General features: G+C 37.4%; 1 protein-coding gene across 1 annotated transcript; it reads right to left on the reverse strand.

Moving 5' to 3' along the window:
* Positions 1-1,824: 1,824 nt before the first annotated feature.
* LOC127429160 (homeobox protein CDX-1-like) lies at positions 1,825-18,966 on the reverse strand. Its single transcript, XM_051678031.1, has 3 exons — positions 18,552-18,966; positions 2,904-3,052; positions 1,825-2,086 (listed from the first exon to the last, which is right to left on the reverse strand). Exons 1-3 carry the CDS (start codon positions 18,964-18,966, stop codon positions 1,889-1,891), a joined length of 762 nt encoding a protein of 253 aa, XP_051533991.1. The 3' UTR covers positions 1,825-1,888.
* Positions 18,967-19,276: the final 310 nt, after the last annotated feature.

Genomic DNA, 19,276 nt, shown 5'->3' on the forward strand with positions numbered 1-19,276 from the left:
GGTTCAATCAGAGTAAGATGTCATGATCACATTATAATATAATTTCACATATTGCTACTCAAAATGCGTAAAAACTTATTTTATGCATGTATACTTTTTTATTGCAACTGCAAATCAAACTGCTCAGATACATCCCACGTATATATTAATAGCTGCAGTTAAAATGAAAAGATAACAATTGTATCAGAATTAAGTGAGTCTGATTCTTAATAAAGCTATGTCCAACCAGCTGGTTTCTGTTATGTTAAATTGTGAATTCTAATATAGCCTACTGAAAAAAAAAAAAAAACAAAAACAAAAAAAAATTATGATAAAGTATATATATATATATATATATATATATATATATATATATATATATATATATATATACACATACATATATATATATATATATATATATATATATATATATATATACATACATATATATATATATATATATATATATATATATATATATATATATATATATATATATACATACTTCATCATAATTTGTGCTGAACTACTTTATTGTTTAGAGTGCTGTCTTCAAAGCAATATATTCCTGTATATTGTGTAACATTATTATCTGATGGCCATAAGAGAAGTAAATTGATTTATTACAAAGCAAGTAAATGAAACTAAATGGAAAATCTGTTCTGCAATCAAACTATACTGTTTATTACGATTCAGTATGGACATATAGACACTGTCTGTGAATAGAGATCTACACAGGCAGATGTGTATTGTTCTGTTTGCTCGCCCTTTGGACGCCGCACCCTGGCTTTGTTAACATGGTCATAAAACAGGTCCTGTTGAAGCGACGCTTTCGAGGAGATGTTCTGCCCGTCAAGCTGAGCTTCTCTGTCACACCATTGATAAGAGGGTTCAGAGTGTGTTTGATAATGAAATAGCTCACAGTTACTTAATGTGCACTCGTCTCTTATTCAGCAATGCCGTTACACTGTGCAAACAGCTTGAGCTGTTGCAAGAGTGCTGTCTGTTCACTCTTACTCGACTTCACATTAGTTTTTACAGGCCATTCTAGGATTCTGCAGTAATATTCCATAAAGTTTTAAGTTTTCTCTAAATTTGGATGTAAGTTAGATAAAACATGAGTAAGCAACTGAAAGAAAAAAAAAAAAAAAGATTTTTCAGTCAGCGATTTAAATAAAAATAAAAAATCAACATTTTAAGAGTTAACACAGTGAGTGAAAATGAAAGGACCTACATTGCTTTAAAGCCAATAAAAACTGATGCTGAATATCAATGTTTTATAGAAACCAAAATGTGCCCTACCAAAAGGATAAACTTTGGCACTTGGCTGTTGTTGAGCTCTATTTGTGATATCTGTGGGGAAGACACAACATAACACAATGTCAGATACAGTAAATATTAAGTGTACAGCTGATGAATGGAAATGTTGCTCTCTTCAGTTGCTTCGACTTGTCTGTAAAAACTATGTGCAGTTCTGAAAGGTATCAATTCATATGACAACAAATGACAATAAAACATTTATTTTATTCATACAAATTACCTTAGAAAGATACAGTTATTTTAATTCAACATAAGAATCTGAAAACATCTCAAAGTTTACAGTGATGAGCAAGGCAAAACTATTAAAGTACTAGAATTAAAGAAACCAACAGAACCAGAGAAATATTACACAACATTTCAAATGAATGTGTACTTGGAATGCATCTTTCATTATTTTGCAATGGCTGTTGCCAAGTTTTCGCTAAAACCCCAGGGTGCAGGAGACATTCTTTGCTACATTTGTCATATTTGTGGTACTTCTTTTTCGTTGTGAGAAAGATGATTTTGAAGTAATGTGTTACTGTAATGTTTTTAACGGGATCTGTTATAGTATTAAAAAAGTAAACATCTGGCTCTTCTCCTCACTTTAGTACTCTTCTTTGATAGTCATTGGCATAGACGGAGATACCAGGCCACTGCTGCTACTTGTCACCATGGCAACATTGCCTGGGAGAGCTGAGCCAGGTGGGGTGGGTGTGGTTGTGGATGCGGGCTGCGGCTGCTGCATCTTCTTTTTGTTGACTTTTCTCTCTTTAGCACGTCGGTTCTGGAACCAGATCTTCACCTATCAACAACATGAAGACCTTCATTTGACATAAGCCATATCGCAAAGAACAATGAACCTTAAAGTCGTGTTGTGAGAAATAACAAAGTGGATCTCATTTACGCTTGCTTTACTTTGAGTAATCGGCCTCCTTAATATATATATTATAAAAAAAAATTCTTTACCTATTTAAATGTTTTGTTTTTTTAAACACGTTTCCTGCTTTTTTTTCATTAGGATTCTGTCATTATTTGGAAACTACATTTTGTTTGCAGATATGGCCAACTATTAACAAATAAATTTGACTGTATTCAGCCTCATTCTCAAGAAATGTGATAGGGTCTTAAGGAAACCAACCAGGTACCTTTTTATTCTTATCTTGCTCTGCCATTGACTACACAGATGAAGACATGCTTTATGACACTAAGCCCACCTTATGTTGAGGTGGCACACAGAATCAAAGACATAATTTGATGACAGATTACTTTGTTTGGTTTTAGGGTCAATATCATACATTCTGAGTTTGTTTGAGCAAATGTTTAAAAAGTACAGTAACTGTGTAAACGCTTAAAGTCCTCAGTTACATTGCTGTTTCAGAAATAGAGAAAGTTGTATGTTACATCACAATATTTCAAATTCAACTTTAAAAATAGGGATAGGCTAATGTACGGGTTTCAATGTACACAATATGAAGTAAAAACTCAGTGATTATCCCCTATAAACTTAATCTTTTATATACATTTTGTGTGAGAGCTGCAGTAAAATTATTGTATTGTGCTGTATTACTATGATTTCAAAGCTATCTTAAGAAAGAGTAGGCTGTATTAGAGTAGCTAACCTGTCTCTCTGATAGACTGAGTGCTGTTGCCAATTCTGCTTTTCTTCTTATTGTAATGTAACGGCTGTAATGGAATTCCTTCTCCAGTTCTAGGCGCTGATGATCCGTGTATACTACCCGATATTTGTCTTTTGTTCTGGTCTTCCCTCCTAAAGGGAAAACAAACAAAAAAAAAACAGGTTTACTTCAAATGCAATGAATAACTTCTGATAATTGTGAATATGTCCCTGTGAAAATGATGGAATTTATTTAAGATATTTCACACTTCTCATTTATTTTAACTTCAAACACTGAAAAGATGTAACCTGCAATTGTTATCTCGAGGATCTATTTCTACTTGATCTAACCCATAAAAATGACATTGGTGTAACCTAATTTTTCACATTTAATTAGTCAGATTAAATAAAATGTTTGAAAAAAAAAAAAAAAAAAATTAGATGTTACTACATGTTTCCTAACAAAATTTTTTACACTGTATATTGACAAAGGAAATTTGTATTCGGTTTTGAATTGTCATTCTTTCCTTCACATTATAAAACATTGATTACTGTGTATTTAATTTATTAAGAATCAAAGTGCAAGCACTGGGACAAGAAGTAATATAAATAATAATATAACAAACTAAAAACAAAAAGTATAACCCAAAATGTCCATGTTATAAAGGTCTGGAATCGTGTCTCTATATTTCAAACTTAGTTTACCTTGTCAGTGACAAAAGGCGACTTAAGTGCTCTGGTGGCTACCAGGTTAAATATTAAAACATAAACTGCAAAGGGAAGGACACAGCCTATATAGGGCAACAGCCACAGAGGGAGGAACTCCAGATCATTAGGCTTCTCAACCATACCATCTACATTGAAAATCTCATTAGAGACCATAATCTCTAGTTATGATTAACTTGGTTAAGGAACTCCTAAATCCATCCATTTAAAAAGCCATGTACTCCAATATATATATACCGGTTTACATAAAATATGTTTAATATTTGAATATAACTTTGATAGTGAGCTAACAAAACATAACATGGGCTTGTTTGGCTCCAGATAATAATGTTGAGGCAATTAAAACTGTTGTCTTTAGGAATTGCCCCAAGATTCTTATTATTCTTTCTTATTCAACAGAAATGAAATCGTTTTCACACAGATATTACAGCCCATGAGCTGTTACTTTTTGTAACTTTCCTATGATGTCATGTCATGACATACATTTCATTCAGTTCATAGAGAGAGGATAAAATACAGAGGAATAGAGAGGAACTGTGCTAACAGTGATGAAATACATTGTTTAGAAATATGCTGAAATATCAGAGTTGTTTTGAAACAGTACTGGACCCTTTTCACATATCTGGGTTTGGAATGAAGAAGAAAACGATAGCAGGTTTAACTTGTATAGCGGGGAATAGGTGACCACAACAAATAACATTTTTGCTTACTTATTTGCTCTAGAAACAAAAGAAGAAGAAGAAAAAAAAAACACTTTTACACTTTCACATCTTTTTAAAATAAGAAAAATGGAGAGCTGTGGATTACAGCAGTCAGAAGAGAGAAAGATGCCATATTTTCCATTACTCCCTCACAATCCTACATGGACACGTTGGAGAAAGAATCGACATTAGCTAGTACATTTTTGTTCTTTGACGACATGTAAGCGTAATACAGCTGAAAAAGATATAAAGCAAGCCGGGAAGCGGACATCCTCACATAAATATGGTATTTATACTGTATATATGACTTCACAGGCTAAAATATGTGAGAGTGTATATTTTATTTCATATTTTGCTTTCATCATTTTAATCACATTTGAGTTTTTTAAAGATTTTACATTCTATCAATTTATATGATGTCATGAAATTGCATTTATAATAATGATACAAGCTGTTATTACAGTTTGAAATTCCATACACATTTTTCATACACAAAATACTCACAAAGTTGGAACCTAATAATGAAAATAGAAGTACGCATCTAACACGTAAGTGCTGCTATATCAAAAGTACTACGTATAAGAAAAAAAAACAAAAAAAAAAACATTAGGTTTATGGGGTAGGGCTTTGCACAGGTTTTTACCAGACCCCTGCATAGATATTGCAAAAGCCTGTTTATTAAATTCTTCAATATTTACAGTGTTTGTTGAAGTTAAAATCTTTCATGATATATGATTTCCCCTTTAAATATGCATTTATTTACAGATTTATTACACTTACTACACTACATTTTGTTATATAAATACAAAAGTATTCTACTGGCAAATGTTCCGTCTCTGGATAACAAGCTCTGCGAGCTGAAAGCGCGGATCTCTTTCCAACGAGAGACGAGGGACTGCTGCATTATCTGCCTAACAGAAACTTGGATGTCTGCGGAGATTCCAGACTCAGCCATTGATCCCGCGGGGTTCTCCATGCACCGAGCGGACAGAGCGAAAGACCTCTCAGGTAAAAGCAGAGGTGGTGGTGTATGTTTTATGATCAACAAATCCTGGTGTGATCAGAGGAACGTACATTCTATCAAGTCTTTCTGCTCTCCTGATCTGGAATTTCTCATGCTTCTGTGTCGACTATTCTGGCTACCGAGGGAATTCACAGCGGTCATTATAACAGCTGTGTACATCCCCCAACAAGCCGACACAGACCGGGCACTCAGAGAACTGTATGGGAGTATAAGTGAGCAGGATACCACGCACCCTGAGGCCGCATTCATTGTGACCGGGGACTTTAATAAAGCCAGTTTCAAATCAGTCGCACCAAAATACCACCAACATATTGGTTTCAACACACGAGGGGACTGGTTTTTGGACCATTGCTACTCTCCCTTCCGGGATGGCTACAAATCCCTCCCCCGCCCACCATTTGGCATATCGGACCACTCTTCCATTCTGCTTCTGCCCGCTTACAGGCAGAAACTGAAACAGGAAGCACCCACCCTCAGAACGATCCAGTGCTGGTTGGACCACTCAGACTCTATGCTACAGGACTGTTTTGATCACACGGACTGGGAGATGTTCCGGTCCGCCTCTGATGACGACATCGAGCTTTACGCTGATAGTGTAATGCGTTTCATCAAAAAGTGCGTGGAGGACGTCGTTCCGACCAGAACAACACGGATCTATCCAAACCAGAAGCCATGGATAAATAGCGATGTTCGCACGGCACTTGATGCGCGGACCTCCGCTTTTAATTCCGGGAACGTGGAGGAGCATAAACAAGCCAGTTATGCACTGCGCAAAACTATCAAAGCAGCCAAACGGCAGTACAGGGACAAGATTGAAGGACAGTTTAACACCACCAACTCTAGAAGCATGTGGTAGGGAATTAACATCATCACAGACTTTAAAGGGAATAAAAACTCCGCCATGAACACTGCTGCCTCTCTCCCGGATAAGCTAAATACTTTTTATGCTCGTTTTGAGGGAAATAACACCGCCCTCATGGAGAGAGCTCTTGCAGCCGATGCTACAGAGGTTAGTTCACTCTCCGTCTCTGTAGCGGATGTAACCCGATCCTTCCGACGGGTGAATATCCACAAAGCCATGGGCCCAGACAGCATTCCAGGCCGTGTCATCAGAGCATGCGCGAACCAGCTGGCTGGTGTTTTTACAGACATTTTCAACCTTTCCCTCTCTTTGTCTATAGTCCCCACATGCTTTAAAACATCCACCATTGTGCCTGTTCCAAATCAATCAAAAATAACTTGCTTAAATGACTGGCGTCCTGTTGCTCTGACCCCCATCATCAGCAAATGCTTTGAAGACTAATCAGAGATTACATCTGCTCTGTGCTGCCTCTCTCTCTAGACCCATTGCAGTTTGCTTACCGCAACAACCGCTCCACTGATGATGCCATTGCATCTACAATACACACTGCTCTCTCCCACCTGGAAAAAAAGAACACTTATGTGAGAATGCTGTTTGTAGATTACAGCTCAGCATTCAACACCATAATGCCCTCCAAGCTAGATGAGAAACTCCGGGCTCTGGGCTTAAACAGCTCGCTGTGCAGCTGGATCCTGGACTTCCTGTCAAGCAGACGCCAGGTGGTTAGAATAGGCAGCAACATCTCCTCATCACTGACCCTCAACACTGGAGTCCCACAGGGCTGTGTTCTCAGCCCACTCTTGTATTTCTTGTACACACATGACTGTGTGGCAACACATAGCTCCAATTCCATCATTAAGTTTGCTGATGACACGACGGTGGTAGGTCTGATCACTGACAATGATGAAACAGCCTACAGAGAGAAGGTGCACACTCTGACACACTGGTGTCAGGAGCACAACCTCTCCCTCAGCGTCAATAAGACAAAGGAGCTTGTGGTGGACTTCAGAAGAAAAGACAGAGAACACAGTCCCATCACCATCAAAGGAGCACCAGTAGAGAGAGTCAGCAGCTTCAAGTTCCTGGGTGTCCACATCACTGAGGAACTCACATGGTCCATCCACACTGAAGTCGTTGTGAAGAAGGCTCACCAGCGCCTCTTCTTCCTGAGACGGCTGAGGAAGTTTGGAATGAACCGCCACATCCTCACACGGTTCTACACCTGCACTGTAGAGAGCATCCTGACTGGTTGCATCTCCTCCTGGTACGGCAATAGCACAGCCCACAACCGCAAAGCACTGCAAAGGGTGGTGCGAACAGGCCAGACACATCATCGGAGGTGAGCTTCCCTCCCTCCAGGACATATATACCAGGTGGTGAGTGAAAAAAGCTCGGAGGATCATCAGAGACTCCAGCCACCCGAGCCATGGGCTGTTCTCACTGCTACCATCAGGCAGGCAGTATCGCAGCATCAGGACCCGCACCAGCTGACTCAATGATAGCTTCTTCCCCCAAGCAATCAGACTTTTGAACTCTTGATCTCCCACGATCAAAATACATCAGCACTGCACTTTATTACTCGTACTCTTATATCTCACACCGGACTGTCATAATTATATTATTATTATATTATATTCTCTCTTAACAACTGACTATCAACCGACAGCCTGAATGTCAATACAGTACAATACAACCTACTGTACATTCTATATATACTACTATATATAATTTTATTTTTATTTTTATTGAATAATGTGTATCTATATTGTGTGTATTGTATACTGTACAGTGTATGTTATTATTTGTATATTGTTGAGTGTAATTATGTGTATATTAGACTTTAAATTGTGCTGTGCTAATTTGATGTTATTGTAAATTGGTATATGTCTCATCACTGTCACGACTGCTATGTTGATCGGAACTGCACCCAAGAATTTCACACACCATTGCACTTGTGTATATGGCTGTGTGACAATAAAAGTGATTTGATTTGATTTGAAAGTATTTACATTGAGTTTACATGATAAGTGTCACAAGCGCTGAAATGGTACTGTCTCTTTAAGAATACTGACAGTTCTGTAAGCAAGTGTTTATTGTTGAGTGAACATTAACAAGAGTTAATGTTTTTACCTCATCCGTGCAAAATGTGATTAAAATTAATGTTTCTTTTTACTTTTTGATCATGAACTGAATGACAAATAGGATATCAAAGAGACATCATAAAATGAAAATGGATCGCATGGATCTCATCTTTGAACACACATTACACAGAATGAGTCAAAGCAAACTTTACTCCAATAATGTGCATTGACTTGCGTGTACAAATATTTATTGTACAAGTTCTCAAATTCAAATCTACAAGCTCTCAAGTTTTGCTTAACTTTTACCTTCCAACAGATGTCCAACAGGTCTGTAGACATGCTGTAAAATGAGCCGCTTTTCCACCATCGCAAAACTGTACTGTTCCATGCCGATCCGGCCAGTTGGCATGGTTACAGTTGCAGTGAAATCAGAAGAATGTCTGTAACACATCAGTCCTTTGGTGATGGTGTGAGAGGTAAACATTGGAGCGAGTGTGCTATGGAGGATGATCGCATGTTCCAGTTTGTAGGACTGCTACCCTGGTTTTACTCTGCTAATACACAGAAAAGAAAAGGCCCATGTCGCAAAAAGGAAAGCAAAGAGAAAAAGGTTTACCATCATGAGGGCTCATGTATGCCACCGCACACGAACATGCAGAGAGGTAAAAGTTCCCAGACTGGCTAAAAAGGATATTTGTTGACAAAATATTATCTAAGTATTATATGAAAATAGTATATGAGTATATATTGATATTTTTATGTTTTAATAAGCTCAAAATCTACTTCCCTGATGAAAAAGTCATGTAGAAAAATAGGCTAAATGTAGACTACAACACTAGTTAAACCATCATCATAAAATCATGAAGATACACTAAACATACACTATTTTTTATTTACTTTTATTAACTTCAGCGAAATATTAGCAAACTTGGCAAGCTAGAAACAAATTAAGTTACCTTTGCATTGAAAAATTGACAATCATGAGTAGCCACATACTAAAGCATTCAACCAGCACGGTTGAGAGTGTTTGAGTACGGTTAGCTAACCGTGCCGAGAATTCCGGGCCAAGAACAGTTTATAATCATGCCATGCCGAACAGTGCTCAAGTGGAAATGCTACTGTAAACATTCTGTACTGTGCTCAGAACCGTTCAGCCCGATGGTAGAAAAGCGGCTATGGAGAATATTGTGAAAACAGTCTGTGGAAAAGTTTCATGTAAACGTAAGTATAGCATATCACGGCTCAACTTAAGCAATGGTGACACTGCGATCCACGACAACTCAAGGCCAAAAAAGGTAAATTTCCTTTGAGCGCGTGTTCCTAAGACACAGAATGCAGTGAAAGGATCTTGGTGCTAAAGTTTAACTTCCCTAGTGCACAACTCTGGCAGGTGTAATCTGAAATCTGAGTGAAACCAGTGGCTAATAACAGACATTTTTTGGTCGCATTTGCAAGTGATTTCTTGCAGTGTAGAAGGCAGTCTTAGTAGCTGTATTAGAAACCTCATTGAGCAGCTTTGGTAACTCATTGTTTGTTTGTTTTGTTTTTTTGTTTTTGTTTTGTTACTTATTCCAGGGTAATATAACACAAAGTATGATGTTATAAATACACAAAAATTATTTACACTGATTAATTCAAAAATTACAAATATAAAAACGTTTGCTAGATTTAAGCTGCTAATTAAGGCTGAATCACATCACAGTCTGTGAAAAGGGTCAATTGTAACAATTCCAAAAATCCTTATTTCCCATTTCATCATTGTTTATATATACAGTACTGTGCAAAGTTTTTAGGCACCTGTGAAAAATGTTGCATAGTGAGGATGTCATAATGAAATAAATAGAAAATGAAATCACTTAATGTTATACAAAGTCCAGTAAACATAAAAAAGCTAAATTAATATTCGGTGTGACCACCTTTGCCTTTAAAACAGCACCAATTCTCCTAGGTACACCTGGACACAGTTTTTCTTGGTTGTTGGCAGATAGGATGTTCCAAGCTTCTTGGAGAATTCGCCACAGTTCTTCTACCTATTTAGGCGGTCTCAATTGCTTCTGTCTCTATATGTAATCTCAGACAGACACAATGTTCAGTGGGGGGCAATGTGGGGGCCATGACATCTGTTGCAGGGCTCCCTGTTCTTCTAATCTTTTCTATTTGCAAAAGTAATGTTTGGGAGTCTAACATTTATATTTCCTATTGACACACTAAAGCTGAAGACTTTTGCACAGTACTGTATGTTATGACACCGCTAATATGATTACTGTCTCTTTAAGAAAAGTGCATCACACTGAAGACACAGTAGTTCTGCACTGTTTTGTGGAATTTTTATTTTGAGAGCTGTAAAGCTATTTCTTACTGTGGCGTTCTGTACCACAATGTCAAGTATTGTTTTATTTTGTACCATTAAAGAAGATATTGATGATATTTCTTAAAGGCCCATACGCACATAAAACAATGTGGACTTCAGTTTTGCATATCCATTATAGCCTATATTAGGTCGCTATATCAGGACTGCAAAATAATTTAGGACATTAATAATCATATAGATTGTTTTTTACATTAAAGGATTAGTTCACCCAAAAATTATAATTCTCTCATCATGGTTTAATCCATGTCTTCTAAGGCGATCAAATAAGTTTTGGATGAAAACAGACCAAAAATGTAACGGCTTTTTCATTATAAGTCTTAAAATCAGCAGTCTCCTTGGTGATCATGTTTTCAAGTTCAATTAAAATTCCGAGCGGCATCTAGTGCTCTGCGCAAGGGCTAGGAAGTATAATCGAGCTTGAAATCATGATCAAGCTTAGACTGCCATGGCAAGATGTAAAGTGAAAAAGGAGTTACATCTTGTTCTGTTCGAATTTTTATTGTAATTTTTGGGTGAACAATTCCATTAAAAGTTTTTTCTAATTTAATGTAATTTTGTTTCTTTCCTTAAAACAGTGACTAGATGGATTTAGGGTGAATACATTTTTAACGGACATACATATAGGCAATATTAAAAAGCACATTTTGGCAAATTCTGAAATTTAGGTTAATTGCGTTAATTCCAAAAAACAAAGAACTTGCCAAAGTTTACGAGTTCCATGGCATCACAAAAGCAATGGACCAGGATAGGGTGTCACCCGGGAGGGCTTCTGGTGTAAGTAACGGGTTACAAATAACAAATAATATTATATTTAAAATGTTAAAATATATTGTCTACTCACACTCTGCAACAATAAAGCATGCAGCTTTGAAACATCTGAATCTTTTTATTTAGCCAAGTGAACAGCGTGTGACGTTTTGATCTTCTATTTGTCACACATCCTCGAGGATCATACGGTCAGACTTGAACTCTTGTACCAGAAATCTTCCATAAAGACATAACAACCTCCGCACTTTTACCATACCCTGTGTCTCAGTGAGCTCCCTAACTCCATATGTTGTGAATCAGTATATCGCGAACACGAATTCGGGTACTGGCAAGGGTGTTCATCCACTGAACAATGGGACACTTATGACTCAATCACCTGTGACATGATAATAAGGCTGCGCATTCAACTCAGCTATTAATCAACAACATTTGCTGTATAAATGACAATTCCTACAATTCGGTGGCTTTTAAGTCCCCAGTACAAGTGTATGGTATTTATATTGTTTAAATTCACCTGATTATAAGTTTGATAGGCTTGATAAAAAGAATAAAGACTATTTATAATGTTACACACGTCTGTGGGCTTTAAAGTTACATTTTAAATAATTGAAATCCTTTTCAATTATTGCACTTTGTCATTTCCTCATTTCCCCAAAACTGCTCGTCAAACATCTTTGACAAAAATAAGTGCTAAATCATTAGATTTCTATTTTTTTCCCCCATACAATTAAGAGTTTAATACTACATTATCTCACTAACATGTATTCATTTGTAGTAAATGTATAATTTTAACACTGATAGTGGAGTTTGTGTGTGTGTGTGTGTGTGTGTGTGTGTGTGTGTGTGTGTGTGTGTGTGTGTGTGTGTGTGTCCCTTGATTTATTGTCCACCCTGTTATGTCATGATACTATGACCTTTCATTGAAGATATATGTTATGAAATGATATCACACATACTGGAGATGGACATCAGTCATTCTGCAAAATTCTTTTGAGCTATCTGAAGTTTGTAACTCTTTTGTTTTATTTATGTTTTTCTTTATTTTGTGGTGTTAATCATATGTGGTCAAGCATAATATGTCCACCCTGTTATGGGATGATATATGTGAAATTAATGTAATTTTAAAATTTCAATACATTTATGTTAACAGAAATAAAATCATCAATATAAGTTTACAAATGTGTTTGCTAGATATCAATCACAAACCATGTAGTGGCTTATTTATCCACTGAATGTCCACCCTTTTATTTTCCACCCTGATGCTGCCATTTAACTCAATGGACATCTGAATTTTTATTTTTATTGTTTTTTTTTTTTTTTTTTTCACTTAGCTTGACAATCTTTAACATGTCCCTGTAATGATGAAACATGAAGATATATATTAATTATATTTCATTTTTCAAAATTTTCAAAGCCGAAATGCCACCAAACTGTGGGAATGACCCTTGTGCATTTTTGTGGTAGATACTCAATGTACAGTGTTTTTATGAAAGATAAATGACATAAATAAAGATATAAAAAAAATATAAAGGAGTGTTTTCTAACAACTTTAATATTTAAAATATTGTTTTCCTTTCATGGTCATTATGGATGAAAGACATTTCAAACAACATCTCTTTTAAAGAGTAAATAAGGCTTTGACTTCATAGTTTTACACTTGCACTCGTCTTAAGAAGACATGATGACATTTCCGGTAAGGAATATAGTGAGCAATGATGCTCCTTGGTTTTTAAGGTGCATTGTGGGAATTCTTAGGGAGCAAACTTTTCACTGCACTGGAACAATTTTGCGATTGAGACTGCCCTAGAAATGGCCGACTCCCTGATCAGTGCCATTGTCATGATAAATTGAGTCTGCCTGGTAAATCAAGTCCCCATATGACATCACAGCAGTTCCATTGGCTCAAAGATCTAGAAATGGTTACTCTGTTCAGTGCCTGATTAAAAATTGTATAAAATCACTTTATGGTATATGCAGTTTTAACAATGTAAATACGACATTTAATGTCTTTTAAATCATATGTTACACATAATAATATATAACTGAAGTTATAGATTGTGAAATTAAAGATATGTCATTGTTTGTTTTTTTCAGTTAGCCTAGACTTCAATGACATGCTATCATGATAACATTTTAGGTTTTTGCTCAGGAAGCACAAACTGTTACCCCCACGAAGACTCGATTTACCGGGCGGACTCAATTTATCATGACACCCAGACTACTGAACAAGGAAACTGATAACCATAACGGTCAGCTAGCGTGTTATGACTTTAAGTCACCGTTTGCGGATACCATGCAAATGAATGGGGAGAGCCGTAAACTGACGCTTATCTGTCGCAAAATTGTCCGCATCATTTCTTATAAAAAAGCAATTTTATCGTGGTAAACTCCACACATAGTTCATTCCAAAAGGATTTTTAGTGTAAAGCATGTTGAAGCATGTTCAGTTCATTAAATTATGAGCTGTTACCTCACAAAAAGCAGTTTATTCAGCACATTGAAGCATCTCCTCCATAGAGATCCATTAAAAAAATAATAATAATAAAAACGGGGGGCCTGGGTAGCTCAGCGAGTATTGACGCTGACTACCACCCCTGGAGTCACGAGTTTGAATCCAGGGTGTGCTGAGTGACTCCAGCCAGGTCTCCTAAGCAACCAAATTTGCCCGGTTGCTAGGGAGGGTAAAGTCACATGGGGTAACCTCCTCGTGGTCGCGATTAGGGGTTCTGGCTCTCAATGGGGCGCGTGGTAAGTTGTGCATGGATCGCGGAGAGTAGCATGAGCCTCCCGTGCTGTGAGTCTCCGCGGTGTCATGCACAACGAGCCATGTGATAAGATGCATGGATTGACTGTCTCAGAAGCGGAGGCAACTGAGACTTGTCCTCCGCCACCCAGATTAAGGTGAGTAACCACACCACCACAGGACCTACTAAGTAGTGGGAACTGGGCATTCCAAATTGGGAGAAAAGGGGATAAAAAATAAAAAAAACGTCCTCTTATTTCCTCTCCAGTGTACCGTCCATAGAATATCTATGGGACCACCGCATTATAAATGGCTATGCTAACCTTGTTGGCTCACCTTGAAAGAATGACTTGGTCTTGTACAGCAGAGTACGACATTTCTTCGCATGAGCTTGTGTTTCTGGTCTCCTGAGTTCGGATGCATTTAAATCGGAGTGAATGGATCATAAAGAGTGTAAAAAAAATAAATAAAAAAAACAATGGAAATTCTAGTGGTATCCACTACAAATAGCCTACCATTATGAGTGTAGTGTGTTTTGTGCCATATTTAATTAGGATTAGGTTTGTATCGGTTTTTATTACTGATATCTATTGGTTCCTAATGGTATCCACTAAACATAACATGCCACTATAAAAGAAGCCAACACAATACCAGATATTGTTTTTTTTTTTTTTTTTTTTGCCAACACAGTACTGTAAAAGCATTTTGTATCATCGCCGGTAGCCTATAGCGTACCGGTGTGTACGAGCCCACCTTTGAGCACTGCATTAATGGAGATATTAGGTCCAACTGTAAATACATAGGCTATACCTAAAACATATTTATACTTCTAGTCTGATGCATACATTACAACATATAATTAGTATAAAGTTATAACCAGTGAGATAAACATACCATACTTGTTTTAAGGCTACTGACCATTTTTTCCAAGTATTGCATTACAAGGCCTATTATTTAAATCCAAAGAACTATGACTACCTTATTGTATTGTTTAATATATACTTTGTATATATATATATATATATATAGGAATATATTGAAACAACATCTCAAGACATCAGCCAGGAAGGTAAAGCTTGGTCGCAAATGGGTCTTCCAAATGGACAATGACCCCAAGCATATCTCCAAAGTTGTGGCAAAATGGCTTAAGGACAACAAAGTCAGTGTATTGGAGTGGCCATCACAAAGCGCTGACCTCAGTCCGATAGAAACTTTGTGGGCAGAACTGAAAAAGCGTGTGTGAGCAAGGAGGCCTACAAACCAATACACCAGTTCTGTCTGGAGGAATGGGCCAAAATTCCAGCAACTTATTGTGAGAAGCTGGTGGAAGGCTACCCAAAATGTCTGACACAAGTTAAACAATTTAAAGGCAAGGCTACCACATACTAACAAAGTGTATGTAAACTTCTGACCCACTGGGAATGTGATGAAAGAAATAAAAGCAGTGCAGTGTTTTCAGACCTTGAATAATGCAAAGAAAACAGGTTCATATTCATTTTTAACAACACAATACTAAAGTTAACTTAGGAAGAGTTCAGAATTCAATATTTGGTGTAATAACCCTGATTTTCAATCACAGCTTTCATGTGTCTTGGTATGCTCTCTACCAGTCTTTTACATTGCTGTTGGATGACTTTATGCCACTCCTGGTGCAAAAATTCAAGCAGCTCGGCATTGTTTGCTGGCTTGTGACCATCCATCTTCCTCTTGATCACATTCCAGAGGTTTTCAAAGGTGTTCAGGTCTGGAGATTGGGCTGGCCATGACAGGGTCTTGATCTGATGGTCCTCCATTCACACATTGATTGACATGGCTGTGTAGCATGGATCATTGTCCTGCTGGAAAAAACCAATCCTCAGAGTTGGGGAACATTGTCAGAGCAGAAGGGAGAAAGTTTTCTTCCAGGATAACCTTCTATGTGGCTTGATTCATGCGTCCTTCACAAAGACGAATCTGCCCGATTCCAGCCTTGCTGAAGCATGCCCAGATCATCACCGATCCTCCACCAAATTTCACAGTGGGTGTGAGACACTGTGGTATGAAGGTCTCTCCATGTCTCCGTCTAACCATTAGACGACTGGGGGGGGGGAACATGCAGAGGCTTCAGAGACCGCGGCGGAGGATCGGGCCCCATGAGGAACTGCCAGAACCTGAGCAGCAGAATCAGACCTACACCATACAGCAGGCCCAAGCAGCTCCCAGACAAGTGGCAACATGACCTGTTTGACAACGGCTACAGTGCGAATGCAGCAGCAGGCATGGAGACCGATGACAAACTCCTCATGTCCAATCTTGACTTTGGCATCTCAGATGTAGACATCCAGGAACTCTTCGCAGATTTCATCACCATTGTGGCAGATCTCTGCCTTCCCTATGAAGGAGGAAGCGGGAGCTGGGTGAACAGTTCACGGAAGACTTTAATTAGACACATTTTCACTTGGACACAACATAAAACTGCTTTTCAGAACACACTCGCTGGCTCCGTGTGTCGCTCACACTGTTGGCCTTCCTGGCCCAATGCAGAATGCACATGATCGTCGGCTGCATGCATCTATCTCTCTCTCACTGGCGTCTCTGGCTCCTCTTTTTCCCTCTCCCGGCTGACTGGGGTAATTCAGTGCCAGGCGTCCATCCTTGCAGCCTGGCCACGCCCTCCTCATCACAGCCACGTACTAGGTTATCCTGGAAGAATAATTGCTTCCTTCTGCTTTGACAATGTTCCCCAACTCTGAGGATTGGTTTTTCCATCAGGACAATGCACTATGCCATACAGCCATGTCAATCAATGTGTGAATGGAGGACCACCAGATCAAGACCCTGTCGTGGCCAGCCCAATCTCCAGGCCTGAACCCCATTGAAAACCTCTGGAATGTGATCAAGAAAGATGGATAATTTCTGATAATTTTGCAGTGGTCACTTAATTTTTTCCAGAGCTGTGTGTGTGTGTAATATATATATATATATATATATATATATATATATATATATATATATATATATATATATATATATACTATTGACTAGTTAATCTATTGTTTTCCAATAAGTCATAATCCAATAAATAATGATCACTGACTATTTTATATAATTTTTTTTCCTTTTTTTATTTCTTGGAAATCTATCTATCTATCTATCTATCCACACATAATAAATTATTTATTACTTGATCTAACCCCTAAAAATAAAAAAAACTTTCGTTGGTGTAACCTATTTTTCTGGTTGATTTAGTTATAGCCTATTAAATAAAATAAAACAATTATTTTACTTTAATAAAACCAATTAATTTAAATGTTACCACATGAGGCACATTTTTAGGTAATCTACAATTTTATTTATTTTTTAGTTTTTTTACAGTGTAGGCTACTTATTTATTTCAGCAATTGACTCATAAACTGCATCCATTATTTCAGAATCTACCTAAATTCGTAGCCTTTAAATAATAAGTGAATATATCAAAGTATTTAATGGACTACTCAGCATTCAGGCACGAAATGTAATAGGCTTATATAGCCTATTAAATAATAATAATAATAATAATAATAATAATAATAATAATAATTTACTTTAATAAAACCAATTAATTTAAATGTTACCACATGAGGCACATTTTTAGGTTATCTACATTTATTTATTTTTATTTTATGTATTTTGTACAGTGTAGGCTACTTATTTATTTCAGCAACTGACTCCTACATAAACTGCATCCATTATTTCAGAATCTCCCTAAATTCGTAGCCTACAAATAATAAGTGAATATATCAAAGTATTTAACGGACTTCTTAGCATTCAGACACGAAAAGAACAAAGAAAGACATCAAAGCAAAGAGATAAATCACATATTAGCATGACAAACCCAGCGAAAGTAGTAGAGATTCTTTCTAAACTATTGTCAGCCGTAAATGTGTGCAGTGCACTTCTGACCCTAAACCCAGCATTACGGCACTGTTAGAACAAATATTTTGCTGTTATTATAATATATATATATATATATATATATATATATATATATATATATATATAGAAAGAAAGAAACTCCACTACTTTCGCTGGGATTGTCATGCTAATATGTGATTCATCTCTTTGCCTTGATGTCTTTCTCTGTTCTTTTCGTGTCTGAATGCTGAGAAGTCCGTTAAATACTATGATATCGTCACTTATTAATGTTATTTATTATCATAAAAAAAAAATAAAAAAAAACACAATATAAACTTTTAGACACGTTGGATGAAATCAAGATTTCACATGTGGTACGTCTTAACTTTACATAGGCCTAATTTGTAAGTGATTTTCTTGTGGACGCGATCCTAATAATAATAATAATAATAATTGTATCACATTGTTCCAAATACAATAATTGCATTTAGTTTTTAATGCACCTGAGTTTGACGGCGGGGCTGTCTGACGCAACCAGTGGTACGGGTTCCGGCGCTGAGAGTTCGGCGACAGTTGACCGACTGATGTGTTTATGGAAGATGGAAGAAGACCGGGTGCTTGAACAGATGAAAATTCTGGCGGACTGAAACCCATCTGACCGGTGCTCGAGGTTGAAGGTCCAGTCCCCGGTCCGTAAGGTGTCCATTCTTCCCGTGGAGGAGGGTACGCGGGATTCCACGTTGCTGTTTGGCTGTGGTGAGAGTCGTTGTTAATGCCTGGAACGTGATGGTATCCTGTGAAATCCGGATATTGTGGAGGCGCGGGTACAAAATTCTGAGGGTTCAGGTTTAGGCTTGGGTGTCTTACGGAATTGGGGAACATACTGGTGTCCTTATCCAAAAGATAACTTACATACATCTTCCCACCTGATGACTCCAGTGCATAATGTGCACACAACCAATTGATCTTGGCTCCTTAGACCCAGGTTTCTCTTTAACCCGACGGCTCTCTACCTGGCCAGATTCTCTGAACCCCCGAGACTCGGTGCCTGCTCATGGTTGCAATGCTGACGTCACTTTTATGATCACGATCACCTCCCAAGGCATCGAAAATGACCTTGGTGATATGTTCCGCATCAAAAAAGGCCCTGGAAAGAATGATACAATTCTAAATATTAAGACTATAGTATAGGGCTATATTATATCTATAATTCCTAAAATATATGATA

Source organism: Myxocyprinus asiaticus, chromosome 38, assembly GCF_019703515.2.
Source record: "Myxocyprinus asiaticus isolate MX2 ecotype Aquarium Trade chromosome 38, UBuf_Myxa_2, whole genome shotgun sequence".
NCBI classification, from domain to species: Eukaryota; Metazoa; Chordata; class Actinopteri; order Cypriniformes; family Catostomidae; genus Myxocyprinus; species Myxocyprinus asiaticus.